The 17998-nt window shown below is 41.1% G+C and overlaps 1 protein-coding gene across 5 annotated transcripts in view; it reads left to right on the forward strand.

The window, feature by feature from the left end:
• KCNK10 (potassium two pore domain channel subfamily K member 10) overlaps positions 1-17998 on the forward strand; it is a 70639-nt gene that overhangs the window by 12109 nt on the left and 40532 nt on the right. Inside the window, exon 1 of one of the 5 annotated variants that reach the window (XM_027738853.2) lies at positions 14071-14449. The exons of 1 other annotated variant lie outside the window; for it this stretch is intronic. Coding sequence is in view for 2 of the 4 variants with exons in the window: in XM_039382808.1 (XP_039238742.1) it covers positions 14169-14172 (4 nt within the window). In the remaining 2 variants the exon portion in view is untranslated. Of the gene's footprint in view, positions 1-14070; positions 14450-16127; positions 16210-17998 lie in introns of those variants that run through there. 3 more of the 5 variants (XM_027738837.2, XM_039382808.1, XM_039382809.1) reach the window with 3 other exon arrangements.

Consider the following 17998-nt stretch of genomic DNA (forward strand, 5'->3'; position numbering starts at 1 on the left):
TGTATGGGTGTTATAGGCTATAACTCCAATGAGGGAATTTTTCCTTCCCCTGCCTCCATTGTAAGAAAAACTGAGTTCGAAGGGGGAAGGGAGTCAATTAGCTTTACAAAATATCTGGCCGGCAAAGCCGAATTCCTAGCTAATGGCCCAACGAAGGCTGGAGTGGGAGAGGGGAGGAGTTTTGGGGGGGGGTGTTGCTGGCTCTCCTTAGAGGGGGAGGGCAGTTTTTGCTGGGTTCTCTCTCTGGGATGGAGACGGGGGTCTGCATGGGTGCATTTGGAGAAAAGGCCTGGGGGCCTGTCTTTCTGGCTTCTTGTCCTGGTCAGCCCTGACTGCTGGCCTCAACTTGCCTGCGAGCTGTCTTTTGTCTCCAGCCTGGACCTGCTGCGTTTTCATCAGAGGGTTTTTGTGCTCACTGGGAGGAGAAAAAAAGAGGAGCCTTGGGGCACCGTCATCTGGGGACAGTGATGTGTTCCGTGGGGGTGAACTGTTTTCCTTTCCCCTTTCTTCCATGGGGGAGGGGTCCCCATTTTCTTTGTGGCTTCTCCCGTGACCCGAGGGTGCCCCCCCAACCCCTCTCCCCGTGTGGTGACCGCCAGAGCCCAACAGCGCCCCCTGCTGGCCACGACAGAGACCTGCAGGCCCTGCACCTCCAGCGATCCAACAGCGCCCCCTGCCGGCCGTGATTAGAACTGTGCTAAAGGACAGAGAAGTATTCAGACTTTTTTTTTCTTTTGTTTGAAGGGGACTTTTTGGGTACACTACTATTGTCTAGGTCTTTTTTTTGTGTCTTCTGTTACTGTTCTTGCCAACATACAAGTATCTTTTAATAAATGGTTATTTTTTCTTCTTCTTTTCCACACTTCCTCAATTAAAGCCCCTTAATTTTGAATTTACAATTGCTGAGAGGAGTTTGGTCTGTTTCATAACTCATCCTCTTTAGTAAACATTCCAGTCTCTTCAAACTGAGACAATGGGAACTTAAGATGGCTAAATAGATTAAATCCTCAGGTTATGCAAATAGTAGAGCTCCACTGAACTAAAAAATACCCTGGCCTGTATCAGGAACAGTGTGGCCAGTAAGAGCAGGGAAGTGATCCTTCCCCTGTACTCAGCGCTGGTGAGGCCACACCTGGAGTACTGTGTCCAGTTCTGGGCCCCTCAGTTCAGGAAGGATATTGAGGTGCTGGAGCAGGTCCAGAGAAGAGCAACGAGGCTGGTGAAGGGACTCGAGCACAAGTCCTATGAGGAGAGGCTGAGGGAGCTGGGGCTGTTCAGCCTGGAGAAGAGGAGGCTCAGGGGAGACCTCATCACTCTCTACAACTACCTGCAAGGAGGTTGTAGCCAGGTAGGGGTTGGTGTCTTCTCCTGGGCAACCAGCAGTAGGACAAGAGGGCACGGTCTTAAGCTGTGCCAGGGGAAGTTTAGGTTGGATATTAGGAAGAAATTTTTTACGGAGAGAGTAATCAGGCATTGGAATGGGCTGCTCAGAGATTCACCATCTCTGGAGGTTTTTAAGATGAGACTGAATGTGGCACTTAGTGCCATGGTCTAGTAACCACAGCAGTGTTGGATCAAGGGTTGGACTTGGTGATCTTAGAGGTCTTTTCCAACCTGGTTGATACTATGATTCTATGATGTGCTTCTTACAAGATTTCTGACCATTATCACGTGATGAAAGATCCACTTTTATTGCTGTTGCACAGAAAAGTTGAGAAATTATCACCTAACTGAAATGGAACATCATTAATGAGATTTGCTTGAATTCAAACTGTTTTTCAGTACATCCTAATCATTAGTCAGATTGGGGAAGACACCACTAGGCTGATGCAGAAATTCTTCTTGTTTTTACAGATGATCATCAGTATGAGCTCCTTAGGTATGGTCAGTAATGTGCAGATACATCTGTAAGGATGCCACAAGACATCTTTGGAGGGGAACAATTAGTGCTTACACAATTGTTATTTTGGGATTACAGATTATATTGTGTGTGTTTTTCTGGCCTTACCCATATGTGACCTTGGCTAGTAACCAAACAGAGTCCTGCAGGAGATATTGTACAGCCCCAGCTGAGCATCTCACAATTCCAGTCTATACCATAGTCAGTGGTGCTTCTAAGTTCCCCTTTGCATGACTGAGGTGAATCAAGAAATTCCTCTAGTCTGCTGTTAGGCTGTACTCCTGGTAGACAACCAGCATCAATCACATTTCAAATGTAGATTAGATAACTTCCTGAAGGCCAGTGTGAATCTTTGCTGTGTTGTCTTCTCCACTTGGCTAGTTTTACCCCTAGGTTTCCTTCACTAAGAATGTTCTTCTCTTTGTACACAGGCTTTCTTACACTAAATTGCAGGACTTAGGTTTCCTTCACTAGTTGGTCTGCCCATGAGACCATTGACTGAATTTCTTTTCTGAATCCTTGAGATAGGATATTTGGAAGATTCCAGCAAAAACTCTGACCCTACATCGTCCTGTGAGTACTTGGAAGCCGAACACATTGAAAACCCGTGGTGAGAGATTCAGACTGTTCCTAAATGTTATTGGAACCCTGGGACACTTCCTGGTGAGGAAAAGTAATCAACTTGTTTCATCCAGAGCATGTCATGGTGCAATGAAAAATTTTGTCTTAGTCTTTAAGAAGAAGGTGTGGATAAGCAGCAGCATCACTGTTCAACATGCCTGTTGTTCATTGAAGGGTGAAATCTGCAGAAAACCAGAGACCAGCTGTTATTCCTTGGTACTTGTACTATACTGACAAGAAAGCAGTTATTCTGTATATTACCCAAGGAAACATATATATGTTCATTTCTTCTTACAGGAACTCTTTTCATAAAGTCATCTTTATAGCCTAAGATCCTGAGTCAAAAGCATTTGCTTCCTGTTTGGCTCTTGACAGAGCAGAGACCTGCACAAACTGGAACTCCCAATTTTATCAAGAGCAAGAAATACCAATCTATTGCTAGGGAAACAGGTTTTAGCAGTGATCTATTGGTTTTAGTCTTATTTCAGAAAGAGAAAGATGAGAATTTTTCATGGTTTTCTCTGTATTCAGTGTCTCTATAAATAGCTCCATAAAGCTGATGATAGCACTGCAGCCAGTGAGTGTGTTGGAACAAACATAGTCACCAGTCTCGAAGCAGGAGGGTTCCATATTTGGGACTTGCCCCTGTCAATCACTTCTATTCTCCCCTCAGCTCCTCCTGTTTCTCACTATAATACTCTTCTATTCTATTTTTCATTTTCCCATACCTGAAGTTCATTGATGAGTCCTGTCACACATGGATATAGGCTCAAGTATCAGAGGCAACAGGAAGGGTAGTGCCAAGAAGAGGAGCTGAACAGGGAGTTATGGGTATGCTACCTCCCACGCTGCCAGCACAGTTGGAGAGAAGTGAGGGACAAGAGCAGATGGATGGATTTGGAGGAGGGCAAGGTGGAAGAGAGGTCAGGAGAGAGAGAAGGCAAAGCAAGGGAAACAAAATTCGAACTGCCCTCCAGCAGAGTGTACAATTCTCACTCCAGCACAAGACAAACCTCCCTCAAGTATTCGTCTGGACTTGGCAGCTCTGTAAGTAGTGCTACAAATGGTGTCAGTGGCAGTGCATCTTCATGCTAATGCCAGTAAGTGTTAGCTAGGAACTCCCCTGAGGACTGCTGTCCTGAAGCCAAACTAGAAAAAAGCCTGATGCTTTCAGCTATTCCTGGAGTTCATGTCCTGCCTTAGCACATCCATTCTTTTGACCAGTGAGCTGTCACATATGCATTAGAAAAGTACAGTGCCTGGGAGAGGGAGGAGGGAGGGGAAAGTATCCCAGCATCCCATGGCCGTGACTTTTGCAGAGATTTTTTTAGTGTCAGTGGGTAAGTTCTGGCGGATACCTGCTCCAGCTGGCCTTGGGCTTCCTGTTGTTTCCCTGCCATTTGTATAGCCTCAGTAACAGGAGCTCTAAGGCTGTGTTTGCAAAAGAGTAACTCTTGGGCAGTCCATTTTAGGTTCATGGGCACACTCAGACTGCAGTGCTGACAGCAGAGAGGCTGGGTCAGAATCTGGAAGTTCTTGTAAATAATCATCAAGAGCAGCTTACATGTGGTTATCATATTTTTCCTTTAAAACCAAGAAAAGAAAGGAGTCTGATTTATGGCTGTCTATTAATCTGGTAACAGATGGACCGGCATTTTGTAATGTATAGTGGAAAAGAGCATGTCTCCTAAAAGAACTTGAAAATCTGCTAATACATTGATGACAAATCATTGTACCTGCTTGATGCATGTATGACAAAGACCTTGTTTAATCAGGTTTTGAAATTACTCTTGAATTTATTAATTTCCTAAGATCTCTTGGCAGTGTTTACATGAGAGAAACTGTGAACGCATACAGTATTGTTAGGATCCTCGGTGTCACAGGTGTTTTATCTGTTATTTGTGAAATGCTTTGAGATATTTAGATAATCATGAAAGATTATTACAGACTTGGCACAACTGATGCAAAAAGGAATATTGAGGTGTGATTGACTATCTTACACAGAAGGGGAGGGAAAGGATTTCAAGAGCATTTTCCTGCTGGGAATTGGAACTGGTGAATGAATGATTTTGAATATTTTTTTTTTATAAACCCTTAGTATTCCACCGTGTTTTTTACACATCCTGGATGCTGAATACAACATTAGACTGTCTTTCTCTGTTACCTTCACTGGTAGTTTTTCTACCCAAGTTCATAGGGGTGTGCAGGACATATGGAAAACACTGACAAATAATTTCTGGCAGATGATTTTATGCCCTCTTCTTAGATACTTCCAGTAGTGGACATTTCAATATATTGATGGCTGTTCCCATGCCTAACTATCCTTGTAGCTAGACTTTTTCCTAATATATAATCCCCTTCTTCCTTGCTACAAATTTATCAGTTATTCTTGCCCTGTTCTTGAGGGATCTAGGGAAGAATTCATCCCTGTCTTTAGTTATTTTCATTTATGAGACTGCACTTCATCTAAACAGCATGTTCATTTATATTAAGAATACTTTGGGAAACTGCAATGAAAATTGATGTGGGATGTTGAAAAGATGACTATGTTGACAATCATTTTGTGTCATGGACAAATGACATTTGAATATGTGATGAAGTTTGATTTACTGTAGTTCAAACCAGGATAAGAGATCAGTCAAAACTGATTGAAGGAAGACGGATATTTCCAGTATTCTTTAAATACAGATCCAGTGTCTGCCTGCAGTAGTTTTCTAACTCATTCTCTACTTCTACATTCCTGTGCATTTGATCCTCAGTTACAATGAAACGTGTCAATATTTAGTCACCGTTCAATATTTTGGTGACAAGTGAGGCAGGGAAAGATATTGACTAGAGCAGCCTTTGTCATGCCATTCAGAGTTTGCTTCCTTTTAGTCTAAGGAAAGAAAAACATGTTTTCATTGTCACTGGTTGCTGACTATATGCAGTTGTAGGAAAGGTTGTGCAGAAGCCAAGGATGGACATAAAATTAATGAAATAAAGCATAGATGTCCAAAATAGGAGTGGCTTTTTTTGAATAGGTCTTAAAGCACACAAGTCTGAGAGTAGGAGACAGATTTCTAGTCCAGCCTCGTCATTTGTGGTATGATTTTGGTTAAGCAATTTCTTTTTTTGTCTAGACTATACCTACATGGTTGTATTAGGCAAGAGTTGAACACTGCTGTCTGAGCTAGGCTAGCCCAAGGAAATTGTGAACTTCTGCCTATCTGGTACAGCACTGTTTTGAGCCAAATATATCCTGCTAAGTGACTAGGCCTATAAACAGAAGCTCAGCACTATGTTAGCAAAGCTACTCAGCTTTTCTTGGCTTGAACCCGGTTTCTTTGCAAATCTTAATGAAAGTTGTATCAATCTACAAGAAGGAGACCAAAAATATTTTTAAATTGTTGTCCAGCATCCAATTTTTCCAGAATTATTTAAAAGACAGTGATATATGGCAATTATTGCTATTTGCAGTATATTCAGAGGAGTGATGCTCCTCTAAACATTGCTAATACTAGGACCCTTGTCCAGAAGAGTTTATTCCCTATGAAGTAAATAATTATAATACGTGACTATTAAAAAGACATATACAAAAACTGATTTAGGATTGAATTCGTTGGTGTAGTGAGATTTTCTGAGGTTTATGTGTTTGAGAGCACTGAGATTTTAGCCCTGCAGACTTTTTATTTTCCTAGGCAGCCACTGTCAGTTTTTCCATTCCCTACTTTGAAAGCTCCTGTGAGATGGATGCTTGAACTGCCATTCTTGTGTGCTTTAAAGCATGTACAATTAGAAATGGCAGTCTTTCAGAAATACAGTAAGTATCAAAATGGTATTGAGATCCTCCTCTCTTTCTCACTATACTTTCTTGACTAAAATTAAATTAGCCGGTACATGCTGTTTTTCTATCTCTTTAGGGAGACTAGGTTCAGAACTCCTAAAGTGAAATTATAGAATAGCAGAGAGTCTTTCAAAAGCCTGACAAAGCAAAGGGACATGGCATAGCTCAGGGGAATGGTAATTGCATAGAGTTTTTAATCTTTTACATATTTTTTAAACTGACTACAGCTAGATTAATAAGTAATCCAACCAGTCAGGTTTACCCAGCACCCAATTTCAAGCCATTTAGCATCTACAAGAAGATAGTGATTTTCTTATACTTTTTAAAAATTGTCAGAGACATCATATTGTATTACTTCTTTTCCTTCATTGGTTAAGTGTATATGCACTTCCTGCCAGCATGAAATATTTAATCAATTTGACATTTAGCTTTATTCCAAGGTGTGTGCTGCTGACATCCATTTTCTTCAATATGTGTAGAAAGTACATGAAATAAAATGCTTCTGTGTGAGAAGAGAAAATTAGAATGAAAGGTGATAAAAAGTGAAAAAAATCAAATCCACTCAACAAGACAAATGAATGTTTTTGTTCCCAATTGACCCAACTGCAGTAGAAAGTGACAAAAAGCATTATTGTTGGAAGGATGTTTGCTCTCTCTGTAGCTAACTCATGTTCATCATTGTAGTTTAAATCCTGATCTATACATTGATATTCTTAGGACGTGATTGTAATGGACTGATGACTTTTTCACCAAAATCCATATGCAGGTAGCTGGGGAGACTCAGAGAAAAAACAGTGCTGAACAATGTAGTCTGAATTGTGTCCTTATGTTTATTGCAAACTGTCTGTGGTGGGTTGACCTAAGCTGGCTACCAGATACCCAACCAGGTCCTCTCTCACTCCTCCTCCTCAACTGGAGAGGGGGAGAAAATAGCATTGGAAAAGTTTGTGCATTGAGATAAAGCCAGGGAGATGAATTAGAAATTGCCATCACAGGCAAATGAGACTTGAGGAAAATTTATTTAATTTATTGTCAATTAAAATAGATTTGAGTGATGAGAAACAAAGGTGGAAGTTAAAATACCTTTCCCCTCCTTTGGTTTTCCAAGCCCAACTTCACTGCTTCATTCCTGACTCTTCTTTCTCCTCCCGACCCCACATGGTGCAAGGGGGATGGGGAATAGGGGTTCATGGTGGGCCTAGCTGCTCTAGACTGCACCTTTCTCCTTATACTTTTTCCTTGTTCCGACATGGGTCCGTACTATGGGCTGCAGTCCTTTAAGATAAACCTGCTCCAGTATGGTCTCTCCACAGGCAGCAGTACTTCAGGAAATATCAACCTGCCCTGGACTGGGGCCCTCCAGTGTGGATATCTGCTCTGGTGTGGTCCTCTCCATGAGCTCCAGGGAAATACCTACTCCACCATGGTCTCTTCTATAACTCTCATTGGCTGGAGGAGAATATCTCCTAGCTCCTCGACCATTTCTTTCTCCTTCACTGATCTTGATGTCTTCAGGATTGTTTCTCATACTTTTTTCCTCATTCCTTACTGTCTGCACGTTATTTTTCTCTTTCTAAAGTATGCTTTCCCAGAGATGCTGTCAGCTTCACTGATGGGCTCAGCTGTGTCCTGTGGTGGGTCTGTTGAAGTCAGCAGGAACTGGCTGTGTCCAGAATGGGGCAGCCTCAGGCCTTCCACAGACATCACTACTGTAGCCACCCTGCTATCCTCACCTTGCCACCTAAATGAAATACACTGTCACAGAGACCAGATAGCCAGGTACTTGTTTCTGTCAGGCACTTGCTGCACAGCTAAATGAGAGCAGCAATATTCTGGTAGCATGGACTGTAGAAACTGGAGAAGATTCCCAAAAGATTTGTTCTTTGGAAAAAAGTGGTATCAGATAGGAGTGATAGTGTCCTTCAGTGGAAGAGAAAATTCATTCTTCTTACTTACTGCATAGCTAATGTTCTTGTCTGCCACTAAAGAAGCTCTCTGGGAAGAAAGAAGAGGCTTGAGTTTCCCTTAGTTCTGCTGATCTACAGGGCCACCAGCATCACCACTGTGTGAAGACTGCCATAGTTGGGAAGATCTTTTTCCATAGATGCCTTAACTCAGACCACACTGATTTCTTAATTTCTACCATGTTCCAATTTAGACTGTTTAAGATTTTTTTATTTTTGCCTAAACTATAGTTTTCTAATGAAGAAGAATGAAAGCCACATTATAAAACAGTGGTGTTTTGTTTTTTCATTACAACTGTGTTCCAGATTAATTAAGTAGTTGGGGTATTCCAAGAAATATTAATTAGTATGTTTCAATTATAACTGTTGCAGCAGAATTATGTAGATTTTTGTGGAAACTTACTGAGAATCATCATTTCGAGCACTAGATGGGAATATATGACAAATGGTACAGAAATTGCAGAACCCTTTTGGTATGACATATTTCCCAAATCTGCTGCCAGGGATGGCAAAGCAATGGTCAGATATAACTCCCTCTTGATACATGCTGACATTTCTCTGCCAACAGAGAGAACTCAATATATGAACTTTTATTTCACTAGCATTACCCTACAATAGGAAGCAAACAGTGGCTTTATTCTTTATGCAGTTTTGTAACCTGACATACTGCTCCCTTCTTCCTGTCCCACTCAGGGAAAGGAGCAATTGGGACGAATCAGTGCTACATTTATTCCAACAGCACGTTCAATCTATTTTGTTTATTGTGTATTGCCCTTTGTGCCTTTACCTGTCTGTCTTTCATACTCCATCGAATGCTTTCCTGCTGATGACTGCATTTACAGCAGAGGGCTGAGATGTTGCTGAAGTCAGCAGTGCTAATGCTGCATTAGAGAATCCACTTCAGGGAAAATAGTGTTAGATTTAACCCATGGGGTGCCAGTGCATTGAAAAGCTCTATGCTCAGAGGCACTCTGTGTTTCCCAAACAAACAATATGTCGAGCTTTGCTTTCAGAAACAGTAAATGCAATAGTAATTCAGTGGCAGTTTGCAGCAAAATGCTGTACAAACAGTAGGGCAAAATTCCCCTTGTGTGGCAAGCTCACGATGACTTTCTCTGCTCAATTTGTGTGCACTGGGGCTATGCAAAGGGACTAGGGCCAAACTGGTGTAAAACATGTCAGCACTGATAGCAGTTTTTCTTGATTCGTGGCTGTATGGATCCCGTGATCTCCAGACAGCAGTGCTTATTATTCCTATGCCTCAAACCAGAGCAACCGCCACAGGGATACCAGTGTTCTGCCCCATATGTAATCATAGCCTGCAGGCAGGATTTTTCTCCCATTTCTTGATCACAGCTGTAATGTCACCTGTTAATTAGCCCACATCATGCAAAGATGCTGCACAAACACGAAGGCAGACACGATCGTTGTCTACTGGGATTTTTGCTCTAAAAGCCAGACTTTGTAAACCAGCATCAGATTTTTGAATGCCCAGTTATAAAAATTCAACATTCATTGCTCTGGTTAAATGGATGCTCTCTACAAAACCCACAACAGACAGAGGTGAAGAATGGGGGTGGGGAGCAGGCTGGAATAACAAGCAAATCAAGTAGTGGAAATGATTTGCTGTGTCCTCATAATGCAAAATTTTGATGGTTTAATGATTTTTTGGTTACACATGGACAGAAACTTCCATGTTTCATTGCTTCCATTATGTGTATAGCAACCACCCGCTTCCTGTTGGACAGTCCAATTTCCTTCATCCGTAAACCTGCATGCATTTTCTCTTTGTGACATATTCCTGAGAAGTTTATATAGCTGATCCCTTTATACACTGATTGCCTCTGCTGTCCCTCTAACATTCCTCTTATCCTTGCTTTAAGTTCAGGCACAGCCCTGCTTTCTTAATCCAAACAGCCGATATCTGAAATCACTTTGGGGAGTCTGTGGGAAGATTTTGAAATTGGAAGCAAATGCTAGATACCCACATCCTCCAGGAACTTCTGTTTGGAGATGAGCTAGAGCCTTGAAGTGAATGCAAGATTATATGTTATCCACTGATGGGCTGCTTATTTTCCTGCCTTTCCACACTGTTCAGTCAGGAAGCCTTTTGATCTTAACTTCAGTGTGTTAACTGAAGGATGACTGGGGTGAGAAACAAAAGCCTAGAATACTCTATCCAGTTAAGCTAAAATAAATGAGGCTCCTGCTAGGACTCTAAAACAGTTATGACCAGTGGAGTCCCTTCATCCCCCAGTCTTTTATGATCCGTTATAAAGAAGGTGCATCTACTTCCTTTTAGTGGTCAGTTCAGGGAAGGTTTAGTGAACTTTGCTAGCACCTTACAGACATTTCTGAGCCTTGGTGCTCCCGGGTTCTGTTCTGAAACATCATACACTTGACAAAATGTCATATTTCTAAATTAGTTCAGGAAGAAATTTTGGCTTATTAAGTAGTGCTATAGGAAGGATGTAGAAGTGTTGATAACCCAGTGTAGGATCTTGTGAAAGCTGTAGGGAGGATGATTAGCTCATGAATTTTCTCAGTGAAACTGGACTGTATGATAAGATTACTTTATAATTCTAACTAAATTTCTAGTTTTAATTCAAACATAAGACATGGGAAATTTTGGATACTCGACTATTTAAACGTTTCAAGAATGCATAATTTCCTTTCTTTTAAAAAAACCTCCCATTATATTATTAGGATTTTGGGGAAACATATTGTTACTTACCTTCAGATGCACATCAATGAGCCTTTTTACTTTAGCCAAAAGTACCTCATTGTCTTCCTTGAATGGAAGGAAAAAAATCCCACTAAAATGGGGGATCAAATGTCCAGTTTCATTCTTGATCACCTCATGTTTCAAACTTAAAGCCATCTGCTGAGTTTATAAATGCATAAGTATATGTGGCCTCTGTCTAATTCTGTGCTGAATCCTGTGAAAGCAACATTTTTATTAGATGTGTCAAGAACACTCTACTATACTCTCATTAAAATGTACATACATTCCTGGGTGCCCATGTAACACAGGGCTGTGGAAGAAAATGATTTACTAAATAATACACTGTTAAACCTGACTTACATTTTTTGCAGATAGAAATTGTGACAGCAGACAGAAATTGTGTCATCCAGAGGAGGAGATGTTTATTTTAAAAAACTGTGTTTGGTTTAAACCATTTGAGAAACTCTCCTCTAAAACCAGCTTTCTTTGGTATCTCTTGTGTTCTTGGCATATTTGGGTAAGATAGTTGCCAGGATATAGATCAGTGTGACAAAGCCATGTTTTAATGTTTTCGTAGTCAAAAGCCAGTTGGAATTTTGTCTCAGGGTTTTGGTTCTTATTTGAAGCTGTTCTGAGGTGTCTGTTCTTTGAACCTGTCTGGAGATTTTCTTTTTAAATTAGAACTACTTTCCAGTCTTAACAGGTTATGTAGCTCACCCTGCTGCTGTAAAGCAGGGCCAACCATACCTAGATACTTCTGGCAGAAATAAGTCTAACCTGTTCTTAGAAACATTGGTTTCCTGAAGAAAAGCATACCTGCAGTAGTAAAGGACAATGTTTGGCCTGAAGCAATGTCTTATGGTTCATTACTTCAATAACTCCAGTGTTTTGCTACATAGTTTTGCTTTAGAGTAGAATATTTCAATTGGAAGGAACCTACAACAGCCATCTAGTCTAACTGCAAACTGCTTCAGTTGGGTTAATCCTTGTAAAATCATGGAATGGTTTTAAGGTCCCTCCTAAATCATAGGAGGGACCTAACTGTTCATCTAGTTCCAACCCCCCTGCCATTGGCAAGGACACCTTCCACTAGACCAGGTTGTTCAGAGCCCCATCCAAACTGGCCTTGAACATTTCCAGAGATGGGACATCCACGTCTTCTTTGGGTAGCCTGTTCCAGTGCCTCACCACCCTTACAGTAAAGGATTTCTTCCTAATATGTAATCTAAACCTACACTTAATTTGAAGCCATTCCCCCTTGTCCTATCACTACATGCCCCTGTAAAAAGTCACTCTATCTTTCTTGTAGGCTCCCTTCAGGTGCTGGAAGGCTGGAGTTAGGGCCCACTTCTCAAGCTTGTCCAGGTCCCTCTGATGGATCCTGTCCTTCAGGTGTGTCAACCACACCACTCAACTTGGTGTCATCTGTAAATTTGCTGAGGGTGCACTTGATCCCTTTGTCTGTGTCATGAAATCTGATATTAATTAACACTGGTCCAGTATGGACCCCTGCAGGACACCTGTCACTGATACCCATTGAGACTCTAAGCTGACCACTACCCCCTGGATGTGACTGCCCAACCAGTTTCTTATCCATCTAACACGGAATCCATGTCTCTCCAGTCTAGAGAGAAGGATGTTGTGTGTCAAAGTGCAGATAAGTAATATCTGTAGCCCTTCCCTTGGCCACTGATGTAGTCACTCCATCATAGAAGGTCACTAGGTTTACCAGACAGGACTTTCCCTTGATGAACCTGTGCTGACTGTCCCAAACCACCTCCCTGTCCTCCATGTGTCATAGCATAGCTTCTAGGAGGATCTGTTCTGTGATCTTCCCAGGCACAGAGATGGGGCTGACAGGTTGGTGGTTCCCAGGGTCCTCCTTTCTACCCTTTTAAAGATGGGTTCAATGTTCCCCCTTTTCCAGTCACCTGGGACTTCACTTGACTGCCATGACTTTTCAAGTATCATGGAGAGTAGCTTGACAACTACGTCAGCCAATTCCCTCAGGACTCTGGGATTTATCTCACTGGGTCCCATAGACTTCTGTACATTCAGGAACCTGATCTTTAACGCTTGCTAAAAAAAAAAAGCACTTTGCTCTCCCAGTCGCCATTATGCTTAATTGAGAGGTGTGAGTAGAGAGATTGTCACTGAAGATGGAGGCAAAAAAGTCGTTGAGTACTTGAGCCTTGTTAACATTTTACCACCATTGTTTTTGTTAACATTTTACCACCATTTACTGCATTGTTAACAGTTTACCACCATTGTTTATTGAGGGGCTACACCTTGTTTGACCTTCCTTTTCTTGTTAACATACCAGTAGAAACTCTTGTTATTATTTGCATGCCTTGTGAGGTTCAGTTCCACCATTGCCTTGGCCTTCCTCACCTCATCACTATACAACTGACCTTCATCTCTATACTCTTCCCAGCTAACCTGTCCTTGTCTCCACTGTCTGTGCATTTGCTTCTTTACCTTTAGTTTGACCAGCATTTCCTTACTCAGCTTCAGCTATGCCAGACTCTTGCCTTCCTTGCCCAACATCTTGCTCCTGGGGATTGCTGGGCTACTGTGTGTGTCGCCTTCCTAACCAAACACCCCATTATTCCTTTGAGATATTTCCCTGGTGTTTTCTTGTGGCTTCTGTTACCTCAGGACTGACTGGCTTATCTCCCTAAGGCTTCTAGTGTGCTCCAATGTGCCTAGCACAGTTTGGAGTGACTGGCAAAGTGCCCTCACCAGCACCCTGTCTCTCTGTCTAGTTGCATATCATCCCACAGCTTGCCAGGGTAGAACCTGATATTGGCTCCCTCCCCCCTTACATCTAGTTTAAAGCTCTGCCTGTGAGCCTTGCTAGTTCCTGAGCAAAGACGCTCCTCCCTCTCTGGCTGAGAAAAGTGAGTCCTGTCTGATGCCAACATGCCTGGTGCTGTGGAGGCCATTTCATTGTCAAAACCCCCAAAATTTTGGTTTTGGTGACACCAGCCGAGGAGGCATAGACTCAGTCTGTCCGTTTCTTCCCATGTTGCTGCCTTCAACTGTAACTACGGAGGAGGCTATAACTCATGCTCCAGATTCCCTGGCCAAACGTCTGAAGGCCCAGAAGTCCTTTTTGATTACCCTCGGACCATGTGTAAGCGACTTCCTCGACCCCTACGTGGAAGATCAGGAACGGGCAGTAGTTTGAGGGCCGTACCAAGCTGAAAAGTGTCCTGGAGACGTCTGTAACCCAGGCTCCAGGAGACACCAGACACCCCTATGGTCTGGGCCTGGTCAACATATTGGGCCTTCTGTTCGTCTTACAAGGGAAACACCTACAACTATAACGAGTTAACCTTTGCCCCTGTCATCTTGACAGTGAGTGAAAGTCTTGCTTCCTTAATTCTCATCAATATTGGCAGAATTCTCAGGTATTTAAGCTCCTCACATATCAATGGGAGTTCTGGCCTTGCCGTTAGCCTGTATAAGTGCAGGCAGCATGGTGATCTTGGATGTGAACAACTGTACAGATCCTAACATTGCAATTTCACTTCTAACATCAATGTCTTCAGTTGCTTTATTTTGAAACTTATCCAAATAATCAGCAACTCACCTTTCTTTCCCCTCTGGCATCCTTTTACTGGGATAAGGCCTGTTTGGAAACACTGGTGTGTTAATTTGAGGGTTCCTGTTCCTTTGAGATTACCTGTCTGCTAATATAGTGCCTGCATGTGAGTAGAGATTCATCATCACTTTCACTGAGGCAGATCAAGCCTTCTTTGATATGATTTAACAAACACATATGGATGAGACTCTGGTCTGGGAAAAGGCTGTTCTGACACCAGCTTGTTTTGAAAAAACATGAACAAATAAAGTAGGAATTGTTCTGCGTTTATTGTAAACATGTCTAAACCAATTCTACAAATCCAAGAATTTATGTATGCCTTTATTTTTTAAACTATTTACACACCTCTGCACATTGTTGAATTGCCACTGTAGTCCATTCTTTGATTTTAGTAAAACTACTTGTTAAACTTCTGGAAGTTTATGTTTTACATTCAGTTATGGACTCTTCCAGGACACTTTTGCTAGAAAAGTAAGCACTATTTTATCTCTCTGCAGCTGATGAAACCATGGTTTAAAGACAAATGGCAGCTCTTTTGTGAGAGCACAGTTTCACAGAGGCAGCGTTCTGATTAGAAATCAGAATTTCTGACTTTTTACCATGTGCTTAAGTCACTGACCCCACTGTCCTGTTGTAGAGAGTGGGAGAACTGCTAGATGGAGTATCTACACTGTTTTTTCAACACCTAACTGCTGCTTAAAATCTCTGAGTATTGACTGTAGTTGTGCTTGTGCATCAGCTTTGTAAGAAGACCATTTCTGTTATACATCAGTTGCTTAACTTGCTGCTTTAGTAGAATCATCCTGCATATTTGTTTATATAATATAAAATTCTTCAGGATCAACAGTTCTACATTCACTTAGGGTAGCTATTACTAATAGAAAATGAAAGACAAACACAGTTCTTCAGAAAAGAGTTATATTTTATTTTAGAGATAAGCAAGCTGAGCACAGTAATCCACTGAGCTGTTTAAGTGAGAAAATATTTATGAGAACATTTTACATTCTCTAACCTGAACTGTCCATCTTGTTCTTAAATCAGTACAACACATTTTCCTAAGAAGACAGAATCAAACAGGCCATGATTTTACTGTAAAGCTTTTGTTAACACTTTGCCAGAAACATGATTTGAATAAGAAACAACATTTATACTAGCAGAGAGGAAAAGAAAACTCACAAAAGCTGTTTTCCTGCTACCAGCTCTTGAATTCCATCCTCTTGACTTACATTTGTGGGATATCAAAGGCAGGCATCTCTTTCCCCTGAAAGGCTCACCCAGCCTACACTGGACTATGCCAGTTGTGGTAAGGTGGATAGCTATTTAAAAAAATCATAGCATGCTCTTTCTCTCACGTGAATTCTGCACTCTTCTTGTCATGTGAGCCTTGAATCTTGAGTCTATTTTGCTGAGTAATCTCAAGTGTGCAAAATTAACCCTCAGACTTGAAGATTTTGTGTTGATTCACAATAGACACAGTAGTTACTGGCTCTAACTAATGCAAATTGTTTGAATTCCATGGAATCCATGGAAGCTATGTTACACAGTTACATCAGCTGAGCCACTTTGGTGAGTACTCAGATTTATTTAGTTCAGTAAGGAGATGTTGTAACTTAGATTTAAGATGTTTGCCTGCAGGGAAAGAGAGGTTCTGACTACTTCACACAACCTCACTACTTTATGTTTCTTCTGAATACTGTCCTGGTATATCCTGCTGAAACTCACTATATCTATTACAATAATAATTTAAGGAGATTTAGAGAATAAATATATTCATATCTTACAAAAAATGTGACTTCTTTCTAGCATGATCACTCTTCTCCCTGTTGTCACTCCAAATTATTAAAACTTACATGAAATGTATCTGGAGGTAAGGGGAAATACCCTTTTAAGTTTGATATTACTCCATCCTGGTTGATAAGTGTTGGGAACCATAATGACTTCTGATGGGTAAACTGAGCAGCTGTGCCACAGAGTGTTGGAAAATTGAGATATACAAAAAAGAAATCAACCACAGAAGGTTTTCCTCTGATCCTGGATTCTTTCTATTTGGTATCTGGAGCCTTCAAGTCACATATGAAATGAAATATTAATAGTAAAGCAATTATAGATTTATGTGTTTTGTTGGTTATCAAGTAAACTGGAAGCTCTGTACCCCATGCAATGCTTCAGAGATGTATTGCTTCTAGGAAAACATGCCTGTATTAAACAACTGAGTTCTTAAATTTCTCAGTATCATAAAATGGTTTCTATTGGGAAAGAGTTGTAGCTCACTTCAGACTCAAGGTGTAATCACGTTTTATGTTCAAATTATATAGAATTGGTGTATGATGCCACTGTGATGGGATGTTGTATATTTTTCTGCTTTAATTTCTAAGCAAAACAGCAAGACACATTGTGAATAAGTTCAGCAAATGCACCTAAAGTCACTGTATTTTAACTGTAATCTGATTTAGGTGTAATATGCAATAAATTAATCCAGTTTCAAAGAAATTACAGGTCAGTGACAGCTGCACCATGGTAAGATTACACAGGACTTAGTTTTAAAATGAATCCAGCATCTTCAAAGCCTACATGTGGTACCATTAAACTGGTGGATGCTGAGGAACCTGGCCTCATCCTGCCATTGCTAACACTAGCAACAGAGAGTGGGAAGGTGTGATACTGAGACACTTGAATTATTTGGGGATGACCCAGCTTTGATTTGGATGCCTTGGTAGCTTGACACAGTGGTCAGGCTATTAAGTCTGATTGGAGGTCAGAGCTTATTAGCTCTGATGTACTGCTGAGGTCATCCGGGCTGTACAGCATCTCAGTCGCAAGCTGAGAGGCCCATATTTGTGCTTGGCATGTAACTTTGACCTCTGATGTCTAGTACACTTTGGCTGACACATGATTTATGCTAAAATTTTTGAGGCTTTCAGGCTTTAAGAACATTTTTAGAAGTGATGGTTTTGTGAATCCGTGTAAATAATATGAGCCTATTTATGTTAGCAAGCCAAACAGCATAGTGGTCTGTAAAGCATTTTCTGTTTCTGTCATTAACAGTTCAATTTTTTAGCACTATTAATACTATTAGTAATATGATTTAAGGACATAAATCACTGCCAGGTTCACTCACCAAACACCACCATGTGTAATATGTATCCTAACTAGTCAAAATTTTCATGTTCTTTTCTAATAAATGGTTTTGGGTATATTTCTGAAATTTTTGCACATATAACTGGACTGTCCAGCTCTAGAGGTAATGGGTGAAGCAACCCCTTGAGGTAGCTGGTGTATGGATGAATAAAGCAGACATTGAACCTTCCAGATGAGAAGAATCTGTGAATTATATCTATGTGAAGACCATGGTTAT

Source organism: Pipra filicauda, unplaced genomic scaffold, assembly GCF_003945595.2.
Source record: "Pipra filicauda isolate LSUMZ 115617 unplaced genomic scaffold, ASM394559v2 scaffold283_size971201_pilon, whole genome shotgun sequence".
NCBI lineage: Eukaryota > Metazoa > Chordata > Aves > Passeriformes > Pipridae > Pipra > Pipra filicauda.